At 38.9% G+C, this 23,564-nt stretch overlaps 2 protein-coding genes across 3 annotated transcripts in view; both read left to right on the forward strand.

Moving 5' to 3' along the window:
- Positions 1-874: 874 nt before the first annotated feature.
- Positions 875-5,465, forward strand: LOC310940007 (myogenesis-regulating glycosidase-like; the record flags this gene model as incomplete). The annotated part of the gene is made up of 5 exons (XM_083904905.1): positions 875-1,185; positions 1,879-2,410; positions 3,366-4,170; positions 4,272-4,390; positions 5,118-5,465. 5 exons carry the CDS (start codon positions 875-877, stop codon positions 5,463-5,465), a joined length of 2,115 nt encoding a protein of 704 aa, XP_083761031.1.
- An 8,446-nt stretch (positions 5,466-13,911) lies between these two features.
- Positions 13,912-23,564, forward strand: part of dapk1 (death-associated protein kinase 1) — a gene marked incomplete at both ends in the record, with an annotated part of 62,586 nt that continues 52,933 nt past the window's right edge. The window contains one exon of one of the 2 annotated variants that reach the window (XM_083904953.1): positions 13,912-13,982. In XM_083904953.1, the coding sequence (XP_083761079.1) occupies positions 13,921-13,982 (62 nt within the window). The remainder of the gene's footprint in view (positions 13,983-23,564) is intronic. The other variant, XM_083904952.1, reaches the window with a different exon arrangement.

Below are 23,564 nucleotides of genomic sequence, written 5' to 3' on the forward strand. Positions count from 1 at the left end.
AGAATGATGTCGAGTTACCATGGTTACTGTTACTGACTTCGATTCTCATTTATTTATTATTTTCCATACGTGTCGTCGAGCCAGCCACCTATTGTCAGCACCGACAGTGTCATGGGTCGATGCAAGTTTTCCGAGGGCGGGCTTCATGAAAAATTAGTGAAGGATTGAGTCTGGAAAAAGTATGGAATTTTGAAATGGAAAATGTGTAGGAACTCTATGTTATACATACCACTATCCCATTATTCCATATCAGACTGACTGACTGATTATTTTTTGATTTAAGGGGGAAAAGAAATATTGCATTTAACAAAACTATCAAATGGCAATCACAATATTTTAGAATCACTATATAAATCAAATCTGTATTTGTTATACAGTCAAATTGGGATAAAAGCAAATCATTCTGGTCTTAATCATGATATAAAATACTTTTGCTGTTTCTGAGAGAGAGAGGGAGACGGTAATGAGTCAAGTTAAATGTACAAAATCATGATTTGAACCAGTATGAGAAGTTCCACAGCTACTGATGCCTACAAGTCCTCTAAACTGACTACCTAGAACTGAATTGTCAGACAGTGTGTGACGTAAAAGGCTGCATGCTGATGATATTTGTGGTGGCCTATTTTTTTTTTCTCATCCTTGACACATGTGGTTTGACACAAATTAACTGATTGTTTATCTGTGTCTGTCTTGCAGGTTTGGGATTTCCACTAAATCACAAATGAAGCTGAAGTTTGACCAGTAGTCTTTGGAAATTACATCCGTCCATTATCTGTACCACGTGTCTTTTGAGGGTTTGAGGAGGGAGCTGGAGCCAAAATTCCCTGGCACCGAGCAGGAACACCCTCTTTCCACTTCACCTCAAAACATTTCAATGCACGGCTCTCTGCCTCCAGTGTTCAGTATGTATGAAATTGTCCCCATGACCACCGGGGAGCAGCAGGCTCCCGGCAAATATGGATCCTCTCCACTTAAGAAGAAGAAACTGGCACATGAAGGCCGACCCCTTGTGATAGCAGGGATGTTAGGCTGTGGTTTGGTGCTGGCTGCCGTGGTCGCTTGGTGCTACTACTCCGCATCGCTCCGTAAAGCCCAGCTGTTCAAGACTGAGTCATTAGACCTCAACAAGGATGGCTTTGTCATTCGTAACCAGGCAAGGGTGGTCATCTTCACAATGACCTTCAGGTGGGTTTTCCTGTCAGGAGAGTTTTCATTACTGAATGACATGCTGTTTATTTCCTTGATATGTTTTTGGTTTGAAACGGTGAGGTACCAACACAAAGAGGATGTTCTGCATGTTGTAATTCAGTCAAATTTGTTTCTTCATGAACTGCATCCAGTTAATTTTACATGTATGCATATATATATGTATATATATATATATATGTATATATATATATATATATATATATATATATATATATATATATATATATATATATATATATATACACGTATATATGCATATTTATATCTCATGTGGGGGACAAAGGGGTAGAAGATGGATGGATGGATACACGCAGTATATTTGATCTCAGTGGTTGGCCATCTTTGTAGGTTGAGCTATGTCTGCCTGTCTGCAAAGGGTAGCTGGATAATGAAAAACCAGGCAAAACAGACACATGATTACACCCTTAGGGCAGAGTAATTTAGTTGTGTCCTTTATCAGCAGAGCATGCATCGACCAAAACAACAATACTGCAGTTCCTCGCCCTTGACATGGAGTACTTGAATGGAGTATAAAGTGCTTTCTTTATGTTTGCATTTCATCTGTTTTTGTAGTATTCTAATCGCTGGATCACTACAGTAATACATATGTGACACACTGATGATATTTCCTATGTGTTTAGTGCTAAAGCAGTTGTTTTGCCCTCGTAGGTCTGGTTCTCTGGATCTGGACACCTGCTCAAAGGAGGGAAGTATTCTGACCTGCACTCAGTCAGATTCTGGCAAGATCAACTTCTTCATCCAGACAATTCGACTGAAGGACACTGTGATGTGTTATCGTGTTCGTTGGGAGGAGCTGCAAAATAAGCACTATGTGGAACACACCATGGCCTATAATGACTCTCACTGGTATGGAGGGGCAGAGACAGCAACACAGCACTGGCCTATTAGGATCCAGGGTGAGGAGGAACCACGGCCATTCATCACCAGTGATGTCTACTCCAATCGGAAGGCCTTTGGAGGAATCCTAGAACGCTATTGGCTGTCATCTAATGCAACTGCCATCAAGATTAATGACTCTGTACCGTTTCATCTGGGCTGGTCAGAGAAAGACATGACACTCAGGTTCCAGGCCCGGTACCAGGACTCTCCCTTCAAGCCAACACAGGGAGAGCAGGCCTTACCTGAGCTCAGCTATAGAGTGTGTGTGGGATCAGATGTTACGTCTATTCACAAGTACATGGTGAGTGAATGAATGGGCTGTGCAGTTTGGGGGTTGGGCTTGACTTGACTTGGAACTGGCTTTTCTGGATTCCTAACTTGATGTTCATAATGTTACATGTCTGTTTTCTGTATTTACAAGTTGGAGTTGGCATTGTGATGATAGATAACATATTTTTAGCAATATTATGAAGTAGTGTTTGGTGAATGCTGCTATCAGTAGTTGGCTTACTGTCAGCAACATGTGCTAGCGACGCCTAAATGTTGTAGCTGTCTGGACTTTTGTTTGTGTTCTGATGTATGCAGCATCTCCGGTTGCAAATGAATTTGAATTTCCTTTACTTCCTGTATTTAGGCATGACTATGTTTGAGGTGTGAATGCTGACGTCACACCTGAGCTTGGCACCCCCCTATTGCAGTCTGTTTAGTGCAGTCACCAAAGTATTGTTTTATAGGGATAGGTCATGTGTGGTTGCATGATGTCTGTCATGATCCTGCACACTGTTGAAGTATCTTAAGTAGGGGTGGCCTTGACCTGTGATCAATCGCACAGACACAGGTGCTACTTTGGAAACAGTCTGTTATGTAAAACTTTATCAGCCTCAGTCATAGAAATTGTCAGGATCCATTTCTGAATGAACCTGGCAATTTGATCTTCACATGTACACAATAAGACCTCCAGAATGTACACTCAAAGCAACCTTAGTTTAGGGCAAAGTATCCTCTTGTTTTTTGTTTGAGGTACTTGCACATTTGAATTCTCCAGGATGTACACAGTGCAGTCAGTGCTGACTTTGTGATTCTACCTCCTACAACTTCACTTCAGAAATCTTGAAATGTACTGTACCTTTACTCCACATGAATCAAATACAGATTGCAGACGTGGCTGCGTTATTTTATGATGAACTATGGATAAAGGTCGTATAATGGAACACACCCGTATTTACACTCCCCTCTGTGTGCACACCTTTCCACAGGTACGTCGATATTTTCCGAAACCGATCAAAGTCCCATCTCCTGAAGTCTTCAAACATCCAGTGTGGTCCACATGGGCCCTCTACAAAACATCCGTCACCCAGGACAAACTGCTCAGTTATGCCTCTGACATCACCAAGCATGGCTTCACGTGCTCCCACCTGGAGCTGGACGACCGCTACACTGCTGATTATGGAGAGTTTGACTTTGACCCGCAGAAGTTTCCCAATGCCAGTGGTATGTTCGACAAACTCAGAGAGGACGGGTTTCGCGTGTCACTATGGACTCATCCTTTCATCAACTATGACTCCATTAACTTCGGTGTTGCTGTGGAAAAGGGTCTGTTTGTCCGGGAGCCGAGCGGTGAACTGCCCGCTCTTGTTCGCTGGTGGAACGGTATCGGAGGAATCTTGGACTTCACCAACCCAGAAGCTTGTGAGTGGTACGCGTCCCATTTACAGACACTTAAATCCTACTATAATGTAACCTCCTTCAAGTTTGATGCAGGGGAGACGAGCTACCTCCCCCAAAAGTTTAGTACCCTGGTCTCAATATCTGACCCCTCCACCTTCACCCACCACTACACAGAGATGGCGATACCATTCAGTGAGCGTGCGGAGCTCAGGGTTGGTTACCAGAGTCAGAACATCTCCTGCTTCTTCAGAATTATTGACAGAGACTCGGTGTGGGGCTACGAGCTCGGCCTCAAGTCCATCATTCCAACTGTTCTTACGATTAGCATTCTGGGCTACCAGTTTGTCTTACCTGATATGATTGGAGGAAATGCGTACCCCAACCGCACTGAAGGTATAGCACTCCTTTACAAATGACTACTGTGAGTTTAAGTGTCAAGTCGGTTGTGTTGATGTGGTTTCAATCAGCTGTGTGACACCTGTGTTGCGTTCCAGGCGGTTCAGATGAAAAAGATGGTCTGCCAGACAGAGAGCTGTACATTCGATGGCTGGAGCTGTCGGCCTTTATGCCTGCCATGCAGTTCTCCATACCACCATGGGCCTATGACAATGAGGTGAGCAAAGAAAAACAGGGAATGTGTCATTTTACACAAGCAAGGATTTTTGTTCTCATCTGTTATTTGCTGTTCTGAAATCCACTAGGCTAACAACTTAACTTCAAATGTTAAAGAAAGTAGACAAAAAAAAAAAAGAAACCAGTTATACATGCACTAAATTAAGTAAGACAAAATTATTTCTTACTTAATTTAGTGCCAGTTGCAGAACAAGTTGTTCCAAGAATGTGTGCGCCTGTCTGGGCCAGTCTCACAAACATAACATGCAGTATAAATAGGCCAAACTGATGAGCTTTATCATACAATAAATTATCCCAGGTCCACCCAAATCATAATTTAATTGTTTATATTAATAGGACTGTACCAATGTAGAAATTATTGTGCTGCCCAGGATTTAAATAAAACCATAGTATTTAACTATGGCTTCAACAAACAATTTATTTTTATTTTTGATTTATCTGCCAAAAAGTTTACTTTATTAATTCATCAATTGGTACATCCTCAAATGTTTTGTTTTGTCCACAAGTCGAATAAATCCAGTTTAAAGTCATTGAAGAGCAAAGAAACCAGAAAATATTCACATTTCATAAACACTGAAATCGCTTGGAAATAAGAAAAAGAAAAAAAGAATAATTGATTATCAAATGAGTTGGTGATTAATTAAGAAGGTTATTTAATGAATCATCCATTCATATACTGACACAATGTCTTTGTGTATTTGCTGCAGGTGGTACAGATAGCACAGAAGTTCACAGAGCTTCACGAGACACTGGTGGCACCAAGGGTTCTGGAACTGGCAGGTGAGGTCCTTGATACAGGAGACCCGATCATCAGGCCTCTTTGGTGGATCGCCAATGACGATGAGGCAGCCTATAAGATTGACTCCCAGTTTCTGATCGGGGATGACCTGATGGTAGCTCCGGTTTTAGAACCAGGTAAGCAGGAGAGGGACATCTACTTGCCTGCAGGACGATGGCGAAGCTACAAGGGGGAACATTTTGACAAAGGCCCCATTCACCTCACTGACTACCCTGTGGACCTGGATGAGGTAGCTTTCTTTACATGGGTTCACTGAGGACAGTTCTTATGCATTCTCACATGCACACTGTATGCACATGTACATTCTTGTAAGCACACATGCTGAGTAAGAGATGGAGGTGTTTGTTTTCTAAAGGGAAATGATCACCGGAGATCTGTTGCCACAACAGTGTATGATATCGGTTTACCCTCATCTCTCCTCTCATCGTCTCTTTTACTTGGGACCTCATTTATAACACAGATGTGCACGCACAAAACGGGGGCTGAAAGAATATGTATGCAGCTTTCCACACGAATGTTGGGATCTATATATATACAAAAAATAATAATAATAATTATGTGCCGGCAATTTTTCAGCCTTTGTGTGCACATGCACTGTTAGTATGGATCCTACCCGTGCATCTTTAATGAGCCCCCCTGGACTTCTGCCTGCAGGTTATAGAAATTCTTGTTTGTTCTCATCCTCATGTGCCTTGCTTAGCCAATGATGGATTGTACCATTAGTTAATCAACCGTCTTCCACCTGAAGGGTTTTCACAAACTTTTCTTTAAAGCTTTAGATCTGTTGTTGATCTGTTTCTGTGTGAAGTTTTATTTCAGGGCAGATTAAATACGTAACTGTGGGATAAAGTATATGATACGTGTCTTTAGGAGAGTTTATGACCCTTACAGTTCTTAAAGCTGCTGTCTTTTGGCAAACTTGCTGTCCAATGCTGTCCATTCCCTGCTGTTAGCATTTCCCTCCCTCCTCCCTATGCTACCTCATGAACATGCAGGGGGGGTGGTAACATTTTCACTTGCAAACAGAACAAACCTCACGAGCAGAGAGCCACCTCTCTGAGTTTGTGGATTATGAGTTTCTTCTAAATTTACTGTCAGAGCCTGAGAGACTTGGATAACTGATCAAACACTAGTGATAGCCTTCAGAGTATAGAGTTATTAAAGAGACACAATGTAGTATTTGCTCTCAGGGTAACATATAAGTCGAGGTTACGTGCATTTGTTGACATGCCAACGATTGTAGTGAACTTCTAATGTATAAACAACCATTTTGACGTATGAGATAAAGAACAATGTAGTTCTTTTTGTGGCACAGACCTGAAACAGAGAAGTTACATAGTGCAAATACAGGCGAAGCAGACATGCTCAGGCTTAATGTACCATCAAAATATTCTTGGAGACATTATTTGAAGGTTGAAATCCTACATTGTGTCGCTTAAACTATTTAATATGTGTCTTAAAGTTGTAGGGTGTAAATGCATTTAAATGTAAATGCATTACATTAACATACATTCAAACCACCAGTGAGCTCCACATGAATCTCTGTGGAGACATTCCCATTCTGCACACAGGAGTGACACATTTCACATGTGGACTATGAGCAGGTAAGACCGAGGAAGCACGCACAGCACCACTATGGCTGTAAGCGCCCATAAAATAAAAAGTTTAAAAAGTGGATTCTACTGCCAAAAACACCTGTACATTCAGTAGGACTTTATTTTAGCTTCTCAGAGATGTGATCTTGTGTCTGGACCAGTAAAGTTATGATAGAAGTAATGGCACACAAAGCAGAGGTGTGTGAGGGAGAAAAACTATGTCATAGAGACTGCAAATGTTTTGTCCAAAGTCCACAGGGGGGCGGTAGAGGTTCTGTACTGGAGCTTTACCAAAAGTGTGTTCACCGACAGCAGCCTTAATTACCTATTAAGCTAAAATACATGACTTGACACTAACTTTTCATCGCTGTGTGTTTGTTGTTCTCTTGCTTTTAATATGTATATATTGCTGGCATACGTCCATTGATTTGTGGACATTATTTGTTTATAATTAATACAATTTTGTTTTTAATTTGGGAGATACGACTGCCCCTTTCATTTTTTTTTTTTATTGCCAAAGATTTGTGCTTTATCAGTTTTTAATCTAAATTAAGAGCTCAGGGTCGGGTTGAAAGAAATCATTTGGAGATTTTTTTATTGTACAACGCCTTCTGATTTGCCTTCACAACAGATGCAATATTTCAATGTGTCATCCATTTCTGCCTAAAGTGGCTTTTCTTTGCCTTATCAGCTGAACTAATGTACTGTATGAGCGCCAAGTAAATAGTGACATTGAAGCTATTTAGTGAGATAACTGCATTCTGAGGAAGCTGCTGTTTAAGATTGTCCAGGAAATGATTAAGATATGGTCGTCAAAAACTGTTTGACTATATTATATATACTTATTCTGGGATGAAAATGTCTTTTATTTTATTGTAATGGTTTTGTTCAGTAAAATAGTCTTGACATTCATTTTTAGATGTTTAAATGTTCAAAGCTCATACACAGCAACTTTGACAATGCGGGATGCATAATTTGGAGCAACGTCACTCATAGGTCTCTGTGTCAGATTATGGTTAGAGATTAAAAGATCACATGCACAGACGATCCTCTATTAAACTGATTCGAAAGATTTATTTTCTGCGAGGACGATGTGTCAGAGTTCAAAATGCTGAAGGACATAAGTTGGAACTCAGATGTGTTTATGTGACAATGTAATGCAATACACTCCATTGTATTTTTTTATTTGTTTGTTCTGATTGTTCACTGCAGGCATCTGTGTTTAAGCGCCTATGAACAAACTAGACTCACTTCAGATTGAATTTTTGATCACCTGTGTGATTATTATATATAAACCGCACTATTTGTGCATTAACTGTTGGTTTTTATTCAGTTTGTTGGCTTATGGAGACTGTTTCTCAGTGTGCTACATCTACTGTACGATACTATCCCAACTATCTTCTTCTTTTTTTGACTAATTCATCATGCATCTCTGGCAGAAGAGCAATTTGAATATTTTGTAGATTTTATTAGTCTGACATGTCATGAGAAAGCAACAGAAGGCATGAAACCGTCCAAAGGTCGCTGCTGAGCACAGTGACAAACACTCTCCCTTTCATTCGTGTCTCCAGTTAACGTTTACCCCAGCCTGCATGTCTTTGGACTGTGGGAGGAAAGTGGAGAAAACACACACAGGAGGAACCTTAGTACAACTGGGATTTAAAAAAAAAAAAAAAAACCTTGCTGTGTGGCACCAGTGCTAACCACCTCTCCACCGTTCTACCCTGTATGAAACCAACATGTCTGCATCTAATCTTTGGGATTAACAAGTAACTGTGTTTGAATGACTTACTAGTGGTCGTCCCAGGTCCTGCTGTGATGCTCACCTTTCTAATGGAGAGAATAACAAAGCTATTTTTGTTGTAAATAGTGACGTGAAATGCAAAACTGAAGTAATAAAACAAAATTGAATTGTTGTTCATATTGTGGTTTATTGGACTGATATTGTTCATTCACAGAGTCGTACAGATCTATTTACAAAGTTCAGACTTGCCAGACTGAGAAGTGATACCTGTAAGACAAAACCACAGTTTCACAACTACTAACATAATATCAGTATAGTGGGGGAAGCTAAGCAACAGGTTAAAATATTTCATATACTTTAATACTCCTGTTTCTATTATGACCTTTTATACTTTTACACATTTGTCCTATTTCATTGCTGATGGTATTGTTTTTTCTATTTATGTTTTGTACTTTGTTCACCCCTTGTCCTTTTTTTTTTGCTGCTGTAACAAATTAATCTCCCTGGCATAGGATCAATAAAGTTGAATGTAATCTAACCTATTCTATTCTAATCAAGACAGATTTTCAATAGCAGATTATGTGGCAAAATCTGTTTTGTCCCCAAGCGTATTAAGTACGGTTCAGTACTGCAAATGCGTTAATGAATGGATTTTATTTTCTGTTTAATTTTTACATTCAATCGCTTACATTTCACCAACAAAATATTGTTGTTGAAATGTATTTCCATCTCTGATGAATTTTCTAGTAGTATCTGAAGCATGCTTTAGGTAAGAAGTGAATAAACATTTTTTTGGTCATCATATTCAAACAAGACATCCAGCTGCCTCTCACACTATTTACCAGCAGGTGGCAGCAGCAGACCTCTTCAGGACTGAACAGCCTCTCCATCTGTCCTTCTGTTGTAAGAGGAGGATCAGATTCACAGAATCTCTGTGCTCTTTCTTTGCTGTAGGTTTAGACCCAGGAGGGCTGTTCTCTTCGAGCCGTGGATCATCTCATGGCCAGACAGGGGTTTTTATTTATAGGACACTATAAATAAAATCACTTACACAGATTCAAGATGCTGTACATGCTGTACTAAGTTAAGTTTAAGAAGATTCAAAAATGTTAAAAGAAGCAAGAACATAAAAAGTCACAAAAAATGAATTAAATACAAACAAACCACACTTTGTTGGAGTTGTTGACTTTTAAGCACTATCAAATAAAAAGGGTTTTAGGCCCAACATTTTTTGTGGAAGTGGAAATCACTGGAAACAAGCTTTTTTGTATGTTTAGTGTGCTTGAGAGTTCCCCATCTGTTCTCCTTCAATCCCCCAACTTACACTGTAGTGTTCATGTTCATTACGTTCATACTTTCAGTTAGGTGAGAATATCAACACAAGACCTACTTTGGGTTCACTTGTTGTCATAGTTTACAGAAATGTTGTAGATCAAACAATCTGCTACAAGAAGAGACTATGGTCAAATATAGACTCTTCCACCAGGTTCATATCTTTGTAATCTCACATTTGAAAAGGACGAAACACTTTCATCCATCTATCTATGCATCCACAAAGGAGGATAGATATGAATTTATAGTGTCCAGTTATGTTATAATAATGCATGTTTTTTTGCAGAAGGAAACTGAAGAAAACCCTCTCATACACACACACACACACACACAGGAAGAACATGTAAAGCAACAGTGCAGGCCACATGTGCCGCTGTGTGGCTCTTGACTGAGCATGTACAATACAAATCATAGTCATAATGAGTCCCAGGGGGGTGAAAGGTCACCAGGGGCCTCCTGCTCTAATGTAAAGTTTGTTTTACATTAAATCAGTCAGTGTGTGACCTGTGTCTTTCTCAGTGTATGGTGGCATGAGCTTTAACCTCCTGTGGCTCTGGAGGGGATAATGACCCGATGGATGGATGGATAGATGGAGGGAAGCTTACATCTTCCATACATCATTACTGGGCTTAATTAGTTGTTTAAATGTGAGTTACAGTTGCTGTAGTTGCACTTTGTTTATAGCTGTGGTGAATCCAAAGACACGTCAACCATAATAGTGTTCATTATTCAGTCTGCAGTGATCGAACAATTGTTAATTCATGTTTTATTCAAGAAGGAATACAATGGCATAGCATTATTTTTGTTTCATACAGAAATTCTGCATTCAAGTAAAATTACATAAGTATTCGTGGCACACATTGACCTTTGTGCTGTCAAAGAATTATAATGATTACTGATTATTTGTATAAGTGGGTGAGGAGCATTCCTGTTTCAGATAAAATTTTGGATTATGAGCACAGGTCCTCTGAGCCCCACCCCCACTGCCCATCCTCCAAATGAATGGTGGAATTAGTATTTTTTTGCAATGATATGATATTGACATAAAGTTGGAACTAATGAAAGAAACCTGGCCCCCACCAGAAACAACATTGGAGTTAAAAAAAAACCCAAAACCTTATCACTAGAATGTGAGGATATGTCGCCTGTTTTAAGTTGTAAATTAAAAAAACAACTTTATTTTCTTATGAAATCGGCTAAAGAGAGTATTTGTCTGTCCATCTGTCTGATTGTGAGCAGCACAAACCAAAAAATAAACAATGGAAGGAAGACATAATCAGATTTTGGTGGTTTGGAGCTGGATTCAAACTGAGTGTCCTTGGCAGAGATGTGTGCTATCCAAGTGTTTTCTCTAGTTAGCAGTAGTGTTTCTATCACTTAATTCAATACAATGATACTTCCAAAACAAAAAGTCATATAAAATCAATAAAATGCTCTGCTGAAATGTGATCAGAATAAAACTGAGAACTCTGCTGCTAACTAGCGGCAGAAGCAGATCCTCCAACTGACCTGGCTACATGCAGCAGTGCTCCATTTGAGGCACGTAAAAAAAACTCCGGTAAGTACAACCTACTCTTTAAAAACACGTCAGATGGCAGAAAATGCATCATTAATTTTAATTTAAGTCTACATGTCACATATACACTACACGCATCCTTATGTTTGATTGCCTGGTGTCAGTGTTGTGCTGTATTTATAGACAACTTTAACTGTCAGACAAGCACAAGTGGGATTTTTCCCGACAGACAGTGAACGCAGCAGCAGGACCAGCCTGCCGTACATTGTTAAAGCTCATTTCTCCTGTTCAGTCCAGCATTTTGTCTTCCGTGAGCCTAACCCGGGTCACAGGCTCACACACACTGCATTTAGTCTGGACTACACCCGGGAGCGGGGCACACACACCGGCAAACTGTAAGATACTTCACTGTGCTTTCTTCACCTTTGTCTCATTATTTTTAATTTAACGCCGGGGTGGAAAAACAGTAAGCTAATGCTTATTTCACACATCACAGAGATACACATACAAGAGGGTGTGTTTTAGGAGTAAGCAAAAAAAAGAAAGAAGGAGCTCCTGGTTTGTTTTTAGGGCATATGCGTGCTCAGTTAAACCAGGTTGAACACCTGCTCAGGTCCTGTCGGCTCAGAATTTAAAGTAGACGAGCTAACGTACGATATTTGACTTAACTCAGCAGTCATTTTCCTCGCTGGACTGAAAGGAGGAGGAGGAGGAGGAGATGGTCTGCGTGTTTCCCATGGCTACACCAAGCTTTCATTGGGCTTTATTTGCATTCCTGTCCGAGCCGTGCTAACATACTTATGGTTCTATTGTCATGAACTGTTTTAAAATGGCAGGTGTTGTCATTTAAAGTGGTACCTGTGTGCTCATAGAGAGAGAGAAGGAAAGATCAGGTCCAGGAGTCGTGACGTCGCCCTGAAGGTGCAGGTTCATTTCTTCTCCTTTTGTTGACTGAATGAACGACTACCTTTATGTATAGCTTTAAAAAACAAACAAACATGTAATAGCTCTATTACAAATAACCGTAATTCCTCCTTTGTTAAAATTCAACATATCACAATGACATTCTTCCTTTCCATAATTGTCATCCCAAGATATTCACAACTTCATTCTTTCAAGAAGAAATTACGTCACTTTTCACATTTCTGTGCATGAGGATGTCATGGCATATATCTTTATTTATCTTTATTTCAGCTGTAGATGTTCACAGTGTGTATGTTGGCCTATCATAAACTGATGATATCTTAATTTGGAATTATATGGATAGTTAGTTTGTTATCAATTATTATCATGAGAAAATTATAGATAAGCAAATGTGCCATACGTAAGAATGTGGCCACAAACAGCTACAACCTAGTCTCTTAGGTTTTGTTTTCTGACGTAACTGGCAACCCGTGGTTGCTCGGCAGCTGAGACTCTACTGACTGCAATGATTGGTAGACGGCGGTAGGTGGCGCCACATGCCAAAACATGATTTCAAAACATAAACATGGCATGATTCGGCGACCTTGAGTGTCTTGAAAGACGCCTTAAATATAATGCATTATTATTATTATTATTATTATTATTTGCAGTCTGCAAAATATTTTTTTTAATGCAAATATTTAGGCTGCTGGTGAGTTCAGTTTGTGATATGAATATTATTCCTGAGTCTCAGTTACATATTAGGAGGATTTTGTGGCCAGCTGCTTTAGATTTATTACATAATGCACCTTTAACGATTGACTTTTGCTCCTGGTTTAACCCTAGAATACCATTGCACCAAGTTTTCATCTTCATTATTTTTTTTTTCTTCCCAAATTCCTAATTTTCCAGTAATTTTGGAGAATTTTTATATGGTGCCCTCATGATGCTTTTCTTTCATTGTGTTAGACATGACAGTTTAAAATAAAAGAACACTACTGAAATTTGACATGTATTGTCATGTTTTGATATTTTTTGATGCCAAGTACTTTTTATTGGGTGTATTTATTATCTCGGGTAAAAATCCCCCAGCGTTGATGGTGATGGTGTTTTGAATTTGAGCGATAGTGTTCTATGGTTAATGTTGAAGAAATCAGTTAATTGTGGTTTTAAACTTCCTCATAGAGAGAAAACAACAGACACTTGTGTAACAGAAATATTTAGCAATTTTTTTCATTGCCAACATTTGTTGCAACTGTGTTGCGTCTCAAACACACAGTCATAATTTATTTCCAAATATCCACTCCTTTTCTTGATCTCAAACCTTATACATGTTAAATACATCACTCGTATATACATACTTAATATTACATGTGAAAAGGACATACTGGAAAGGAGGACCGATCAGGTGTAGGAGTTCTCCTTTGGTTGTATTGCTGAATTCTAACACTTCTGTGTCATTATTCCCACTTGTATTTTCATTTTCAAGCTGTCGACATGAGGAGAACTATTAATTGGAACCCTGCCCGGAGAGGAGAATCCTGGTAGGGATGGTGCCGCTGTAAAGTGCTGGTGTGCCGTTTCAAGAGGTCACAGCCTGTGTGGAAAGTGCCTGGACAACATGACTGTTTTCAACCAGGAAAATGTGGACGAATTTTATGAACTTGGAAACGAGCTGGGCAGGTAAGGTTTATTTCTCTTATATTCCTAATGCTTATGAACTTCCCCTTTTTCACGGTTGTAGACTTTGCGGGAAAAAAAGGATGGAAAGGATATGGGGAACATGTCTCCCTTTCAGCCCTACATTTAGAGCATAACATGTATTATGCACAGAGCATCTAACTATAGTGCTCATATTACAGCACTAAAGCTATATTTTCATGCATTTATTCCATATACACATAGAGCTACTGCTAAGCTTTAAATCATCAAATTTAAGATATGAGAAAGGGCCAGTATTTGGCATCTTTGTCTCTAAACTATTATTTGATTAATCAAAATAGCTGTTGATAATTTTTGGAGCTATGTAATTAACATAGGGGGAGGGGTAGTTAATGAGAGGCACAAGGAAGCATAGTGAGGCCACATTGATCTGAAAAAACAGAAATGACTGATTTGATCATATATACCCAGGGATATCAAAACAATAATTAAGGTAAAAATTGTGATTCAAAACGTCCAACTTCTGACCTGTGCCCTTACAGCATAGTAGCCCATGTATGTCTTACCCTCACATAACTTATCAGGTTATACCCAGATTACATGTGCAAGTTCAGATTAAATAAACAAATGAATATTTGCTTGTGTTTAAATGGCCTCAGCTACCTCATATTGCAAACATTTTCTTAGTACTGAAGAGCACAATAGACCCTCAAATTAGCAGCTCAATCGAGTGAATACATTTTGAATCAAAAATGATTTGGAATTGGAAATTGTTTTGAATAAACATTTTTTCCCCCCACCAATTTAAGGTAGTTTTAAGTTGATCAAAACTGCAAGGAGATTAGTTAGGAAAAAAGACAACAAAAAAACCTTCAATTTGAAGATACTATTAATGGTTCAAATATCTTGTTTTTGCTGCTGTCAAAAGCGGGTAAAGCTGGGAAGCCTGACCATAAATTATTACTGTTTGCCTTGTATGGACTTACATAAAGCAGGGCTTTCTCTGCAGTGAAATACCAATAAGCGATCCCACCAAGTGAAGTGAAGTCTGATGAAAGACTGTGGGGGTTGATCACACAGAAAAGGCTGGAAATCACTGAAGTAATTGGTTATTCAACAACTCATGGCAGCTCTAATTTTAGCCCACCACAGTGTTTATATAGTAATCTTAAATATGTTTTCATGCCATGCTGCACCTACAACACATATGGCATTAGTCCACACACACACAAACATAAACACTTACATATTCTCGGTCAACCAAGCCTGCATGCACAATACATTATGCTTGTGAGTAGTCTTCAGCACTTGCACCCCCACCCCCCCAGTCAGACTGCACCTGATTAATGCAGCTCCTAATGCATCACTGTCAGTGATGAAGACGTTAGCGTTTAATGTAGCTTTCTCATCCCGGTTTCATTGGAGGAGGGGGCAGACAGTATCATGTGCATCTTTACTGGGGGAGGATTTACATTTCAGCCAGCCTGCATTTGTATGTAGATGATATATTTTGACAGGAAGGGTGGTGTGTGTGTCTGTGAGGGGTGGGTGTTGAATGGAAAAGTTGTGTCAGTGACAAAGCAGGATCCTTGCTCTGCTGTTGTCTCTGCTTTGTCGCCCTGATAACACATGGCTTTCTTTTTTTCCCCCTCTTTGTTTGTTCTCAACTTCACTGACACAGAGATCAAAAACTTCATCACGCAATAGTGAAAGAAAAAAAAACAAGCAATGGTGCTGCCTTCTCTTATGACTTTTAAAAGATGGCAATGGATATATATGGTTTTCTGGTTATCAAAGTGACACATGTACACTGTAAGCATCCAGATTTTTTCTGCTGTCTGTCAGCCTTTTGGGGAAACACTGCATGTCTCTGTAGCGCTCACCTTCCCACAGTGCTGTGCTTAGCTGAAGTTGCCGTAGCTGCTTCACTATGCTGCTTTAGTAATGGAGACGATTGGAGAGCTTTGTGTAATGGGATTGAGTTTCTGGCTGGAGGTGAAGAGACGTGTGTGATAACATTTTCCAGATCTACTCTTTCATTTGATGTTACATGTTATCTATTTGTCACAGTATAATAAACTTCAAATTTCTCAAATTCAGGATTCTATAATACAGTATAGTAACAACTTGCTTTTATTGTACGAAAGAAAAACTCTGTTTTGTTATAAGGGGTATCCATGGAAAACTCAAACAACTCATAACAGCACAATATCCACAGTACCCCTACAATAATATGTATATACATATATATATATATACATACATATATATATATATAGTGTTTCAGAGACTGAAGTGTCCTGCATTACTTGAATGTAGATATGATATTTAGGCCTTATTTTGACAACCTGGCTAACCTTTAAAATATCTCTAGTTGCATGCGCAGATGCAATTCAGCATCAGCCTGTCTTTGTAAAAGAAACTACTCATAAACAGAATAAATCAGTTTTGCATCTGTATGCACATGGCTAAAATCAGCACTGGATTTTATGCAAATTGTACATTTAAAATTTTAAACCTCATATCACACCATCTCGATGGTGACGGCTGGATTTTTGTTGCTTTATTTCCTTACTTATTTGTTTGGTTTTTATCTGCTGATCACCCACTGGATGATTTTGAGTTTCTTATTGCATTTGTGCATCATTGCACAAGGGTTTTCAAGGGTTTTCTAATCATCCAATAGCCTTCTAACACGATTAGCAAACACAATGTATGTACCATTAGAACAATAGAAATGGGCCTCTATACACCTATGTACATATTCCATTAAAAACCAGACGTTTACAGCTAGAATAGTCATTTACCACATTAACAATGTATAGAGTGTATTTCTGATTCATTTAATGTTATATTCATTGAAAGTGCTCAAAAAGTGCTTTTCCTTCAAAAATAAGGACGTTTTCCAAGAGAGCCAAAACTTTTGACCGGTAGTGTAGCTAATGGCTAATGGATGAAACTTGCTCAAACTGCATAGATAAGGAGATTCACAGAAGAAAATGAAGAGAGTTAAGTTTATATTATAGAAAATAAGCTGCTATGAATCCTAATAACGCTAAACATTCTGCTGTGGTTACCAACCACACATCACTTTTTCTTCATGTTTGAACTTGGATAGAATTTGAATAAATTGGATTCAGTGAATTATAAACACTGGTGAGTCTGTCCAGTCATTGGATAGATTACAGATCTGTACTTTAAAAACCTTGCACACTTTAGAGCAGAGAGGATTTTACTGTGACTGTATGCCAGCAGACTTTGCCTGGAATTGGAATGAGGCCCATATGGCTTGAAAAAGTGGGTAAATTGGAAATCACCCAAGCAGTGACTTTATCCTTTCACTGACACGACCTGCTTTGATGTTTATGCATGGTGGAACCAAAGTCTGGAGAAGCCAAGCATCTACCTTCATTTCACTGACCGTGAATCAGCATAATGAGGAAGAGGGTATGGAAGAGGCGAAGCAGAGGCAGTATTCTTTTTCCATGATATTTTTTTTGAAACCGTGGGTGCAATCACAAACAATATATTTAGGGTTGGGTGCTGTATGAATTTGGTTAATTCTAGTTTTGATCATGCTTAATGTTTTCCAGTCATTTCCACTTCATTTTCGATTCCAGTATGGTAAAATAGGGTCAAATATTAGATAATAACAATCATATTCTTGGGTTGAGTCAAGTTAAACAAATAAATAAAAACCCACTACGGCAGGTGTAAAGGAAATATGGGATAACCTTAAGTTAATTTAGTGCCAAATGTACCTGCATGTTTTTGATGTAAACATTTAAGTAAAAATTTCTGTTTAAGAAAAATCAGTATATGAGTCTTGGGTATCAATTCTGGATGACCAAATATAAATGTAATTTTTAAAGCCTCTAACGTCTTATAATGTAACATTATCCAGACTCTGTGTTTTAGGCTTGGACGTCTCATAGGGGCCACAGAAGGAACTGTCTTCAGAGAATTGGTGTGACAGTGAGTTAGCTGTTAGCAGGTTAGCTGTTGAGCCTCCTGTTGAGACATATAACACTTGTCACGCTGTGTTGAAGAGAGTGTGATGGTTTTCTGTGGTTAAATCCTCCCTTTTTGAACTGTGTCCAAAACACTGGCCTAGTAGACTGTCTGCATTTCAGCTCCCTAGGTAAATTGCCACTGTTTTCTCCAAAGGCTTTCCACTGACCTCAACAGGGCTCAGTTTAAATTATACTTCAGATTGACAGAACATTCTTAATTCATGCATGAGGTGAACAGTGAATTACTGAAGACATTACAGGCATGGATGTCTCAGGGTATATTCTCTTTCTCTTCTTTTTGTCATTTTTGTGTCCCAGGGGCCCACGGTTGGTGTAGTGGTTAGCACTCTCGACTTTGCAGCAAGAAAACCTGGGAACAAGGGTCTTTCTGCAAGGAGTTTGCATGTTCTCCCCGTGTGTGCATGGGTTTGCTATATGGGGTATGCTATATGGGGATTAGGCGAATTGGTCACTCGAAATTGACCGTAGGTGTGAGAGCTTGAGTGAATGGTTGTTTGTCTCTATATGTGGCCCTGCGATGGACTGGCGAACTGTCCAGGGTGTACCCCGCCTATCGCCCAATGTCAGCTGTGGCACAGCACCCCCCATGACCCTCAGGTGGAGGATAAAGCGGTAGATAATGGATGGATGGATGGATGGATGGATGTAAATTGAATAATTTTTGTCTGGGTGTCTCCTCCGATTCTGCTCAGCATTTGTGTTTAATTCAACATTCTTGGAAGGTTATCAATAGTAAAGGCCTATTTCATGCCAAATAATTTGGGGGATTTTATTCTTTTAAACCATTATTTGATTTTAAAAAAAAAACAAACAAAAAAAACTTATGTGGTCATTCTGGCCAAACAACTCTTAGGTGCCTGTCTGCTTTTGCTGGATGATGAGGGGAAATCTCGTACACACAATGGCTTTTAAAAAAAAGTAAGAATCTTCTACTTTAATGTGTGATGGGCAAAAATAGTATGATTGCAGGTTGTAGTAGTAAGAAAACCTCCATCACGTCAGTGATAGATGACACTGGCTGATATTTGATCACTCATAGAAGGCGTGTGTTAGTCTAGAATATCAACAAACCTTTATATCTGTAACCGCAGACTGTAGTATTTCATGATTACGTAATCTGCGTCAAAAACAAGAGCAACCTCCTGAACCTGCGTGACACCACACATAGCAGAATCTCTGTTGGATAATGAGATTTGAGTTCATGAATCTTGCATTTCTTCATTTTACATGTTGTCATTGAGAGCCACTGACGTAGGCACGATGTGACTGTCTCGCGAAGAGAGCGACAGCGTTAGGTGTCAACTGCAGAATGCATTTTGGGCTTCTTTCATCAGGACAGATGTTCCCTTAAATACTTCTGCAGTACTCTGTCGTTAATCTGCTGTAATCTGACCACTGTCTGTCTCGCAGTACCAGTCAGTCTTTGTTAAGTGCACGTGTGTCTGGGCATGTGGTTGCCATTTGTGGAGGAGGAGACGGGATGTGCATATTTCAAAAAAAGAAATTCTGCAATGCACAAAGTTGGTTGTTAAACTTGGACTCCATCTGAGTTATTCCACAGCAAAATCACCCCCAAACATGCATTTATGTAAACAAAGCAGAATTAAAAATAAATCATAATATTCATTATGACACAACTGTGACACCCAACACAAGCAAATGCCATACTTACACTCCATGCAGACAGTGCCCCAGCTTCTGACCTAGATTGCGTTATTGGGTGGAGGGGCAGTCTGGGTCGCCGCCGTGGTCTGGATGATACTTGCCACTCACCCCCCTCCCCTCAACCTGAGGGAGCAGAAATGCTGTCACATAAATTAAATATGAGTCCCAAGATTTTGGATTTTGCTGTGACAACACTCATTTCAAGTTATTCCATTATTTATCAATGAAATATTATACTAAATTCAGTAATCATTAACAGTTGAAATCTGTAATGCATGTCATCTGCTTATAAGCTGATGGCTGTTTTACCCACCTTATGAAATGTTCTCGCATCTGGAAATCAACTTGGAATATTCATCAGTTTCTGCTAAAGCAAAACTCAAATGAGCAAAGTCACATTTATTTAGCTGTGAGAGAACTTAATACAAACGAATAGAACACACAATACATGAGAGGATACAACTTTTGGATACACAGTTGTGAAAATTGTTGTATATTAAATTTTAAGGTGCTTTTTTTTTTCTTAGAGAAATTGGTAATGACCAAGAACAATGGTCCGTACAAAACCCACGTTAGGATATCATTACTAAGACCATCCAGCTGGCGATACCCTGCATCATGCATTTAATCATTTAACTGAAACACTGAGTAAACTCAGACAGCAAAAGGTCACTAAGTTCAGTATGTCTGCTGTCAAATTTATCTGACAATAGTGAAGAGTGGATGATTCACAGAGGCATGACAATATTCCTAGTTTCACCTCAAGATCATCATATAAAAAATGAGTGCCAACAACATTTTAAGTCTGATTTTTCTTCTTCTTTTTTGCCTTTACCACGACTGTATTTTGAATTTCTAGAAGGCTTGCAGGTTCATCTTCTCTTGTATGACTTAAGCTTTGTGACGGTGTCTGTCTGACACTTCAAATTGTGGTCAGTTTGAGTCAAATTGTCAAATAGTCTTATTGTAAGATGACTCATTTGGAAAGTCCTCGGGGAGCATATTTTCAATTAATGTCTGCAGTTAATGGGGGGATAAGTGTATCCCTGCCAGCTGTGTTAGCAATTGAATGGCATTCATATCAAGCTCTTTACATTGGTGTGTGTGTGTGCGTTCATGGGGATAGGTACAACCCTTTCTCAGTTAGGAGCATTTGCAGGCACTTGAGTGTTTTAAGTGAAGGGGCTGGTTCTGTTGGAACATTTAGACAACTTAAATGATTTCCATTTTTAGTCTTCCTTGTATTGCTTTTGTACTCTCCCTACTCATTATGGCCGAAGTCACAAGTTATTTTCCTCTGCAGTTGACACTAATGAAACTGATATCTGTACACAAGTTAATTGTGCATTTGCATGGCACTTTTTTATTCTGCTAACATTTAACTAGTGTCGTTTGTAGTTGATCAGAAAAATGTATAATCCATTTGTACCATTCATAATCAGAATGTACGTAATATACTTGAAATATGAAGGCTGTAATTAAGTGACATAACAGAAGTTAATTATTAACTAAAAATATGATGCATTTATGATATATTGTTCAGGATGTGATGCATTTGTTTTTAAATCAGCATAAAAAGGTTTCAGTATGCGGTTGGTTAGCCACTAGTGGATAATATGAAAACAGTCCTGCCACCTTGTTGAAGACAGAGCTGTAGCTGGAGGATGTTGCATGTGTACTGCAGGTGTACGTTATGCAGGTTTGTTGTGGGATTTTAGAGACAAAATGTCAAAGCAGCAGTCAGCAGTTGACTCACCTGTCAGTCAGTGCTTGCAGACAATCAACCTAATGCTAATGTTTGTTATGTCTTTGATTACGAACAACATTATGAACATGGAGGGAACACAATCCCGTATAAGGTTCGTACAGGATTTAAAAAATAATAATATTTTTTCTATTCACAATGCCTCTACACTCTCTGTTTTGTTTGTGTGGGTTTATTTGTACTAAAGCTAATAAATAATAATAAAATAATAAAAAGTCACAGTACTCTCAAGGCTGAAAGTATGACTATTGTAAGCATCAGTGCATTAGCCAAAGTGCCACTCTTTCTCATGCCTGCCTGGCTCACTGTCTGGTTGGGATGCTGTTTGGTTGGTACATGAACAGAGATGAGTATATCAGAGAGGCTATAATGCTTTAAATTATACAGAAAAATCTATCAAATATTAATCTGCTCAGCTGCAAGGAACTTTAAAGTGAGTTTTAGTTTATTGTTTAACTGTTGACTGGTTATACTTTATTTTTCCACTATAACAATCTCGTACTATAATATTTTTTTTTGGCCCCATATGTTTTTAATGAACACAATGTTATAGACTGACTGGGGAACACAGAACAGCATTGATTATCTTATGAGACAGACATTCCCTTCAAGAGTAAAAGACTAAAAACATCTACAAAAGGAAGCTTATTCAGTCATTGCTGGAATCACCAACGAACTTTAGAAATGCCTTGGCTATCGTCATGCTCACACAGTCTGTTATTGTTTCCTTGAAGGTCATTTCCTTGAAAAATCAACCGTCTTTTTGTGCTGACTCTGGTGCGTTTCTGCTTTAAGATGATCGGGGAAAAAAAAGGACTTCCAGGCTCACTTTTAATTAATGTCAGGAAGGTCAAAGTAGAGGCAAAGACACTGGGTTTTGTTAATCTCTAGATTATAAAGTGCAGTCTTCGTGCCATTTTGTTTATATCTCTTTCATACTGGCTCAGTTTGGAGATAACGGGGCCACATCAGAATAAAGTGTCTTGTGCAAAATCCACGAAACCAGTCTCTGCACCTGCAGACTTTCCCTGAGTCACGACAGAGTTAACCTCCTCGAAACCCGCTGAATGTCAGTATCACCAGATGCATAAAGGCCCAGTTTTAAGGAGCAAGCACAAAATAAAATGGGAGACGATAGATGGACCAGCTGAAGCATCAACAGCCCCCCTCCTCACCTCCGTCTCTTTGGTTGTCAGAACAACAGTCTTGCACTTCTTTCAATTAGTATGCACAGCCTGATATCTTTTGTTTCTGTTTTTGTCCTCCTGTTTAACAAACTGCGCTCACAGAAGACAGATAAACCAAATTATTTTGATTCTTCTCAAATGCTAGATCAAATTATCAGGTGATGTTGATGGTTATTAGTGAGAAATGCAAAATATTGAAGATGGTTGTCTTCATATTATAAAATTAATTGCTTTTAAGTTAAATCATTACAATGGGGCATGGAATGGCTCACCTGCTAGAGGTTGTGCTCCAAGGCTGAGGCCTCACTGCGTTTATAGACTTAACCTTAGTTTTATTTAATAACACTTTATTACAATGCTAAGATTTGTGGCCATATCCCACAGCCCTCGTTTAAATCATCACAAAAAAAAGCACATAGATTACTGGAACTAGTTTTCTTGACCAGACACGTTAAAGAGTGAAAGAGAGTAAGAAATTATAAGTATATAAATATCGATTTGGTGATATATCGTCCATCTTCCTCGTGCAATACGATGATAATTGATCATGAATAAATTAAGGAGCTCTTAAGTAAACAGTCCCTGCCAATTTCAGTCACCAGGCATCGCTACTTCATGTCTCCTCATGGTGGCGCTGCTCAAATGGATGAGGGACACTTGGGTAGAAGTTATTTGGCTGAATAAGAGGGAGTTTACATCAGGATAATGGTGGAGAAAGCTACGTTAAGAGATGCCCCATACCCCATGTTCAATACATAGACTTTATGCACTTTGTTCTCCAAATATGGAAATCTTGCACTTTTAACTTTTCACAAGCATTTTGTTTTCTTTAGCGAGAAAGATATTGTGATTGATATGATTGTCTTTAACTATATTGATTGTAACCCACCCTTAAAACCAAGTACCAGGAAAAAGAAAAGAATCCAGAATAAGATGTTATGTTACTTTCTGG

Source organism: Microchirus variegatus, assembly GCF_963457635.1.
Source record: "Microchirus variegatus genome assembly, chromosome: 18".
In the NCBI taxonomy this organism is placed as follows: Eukaryota; Metazoa; Chordata; class Actinopteri; order Pleuronectiformes; family Soleidae; genus Microchirus; species Microchirus variegatus.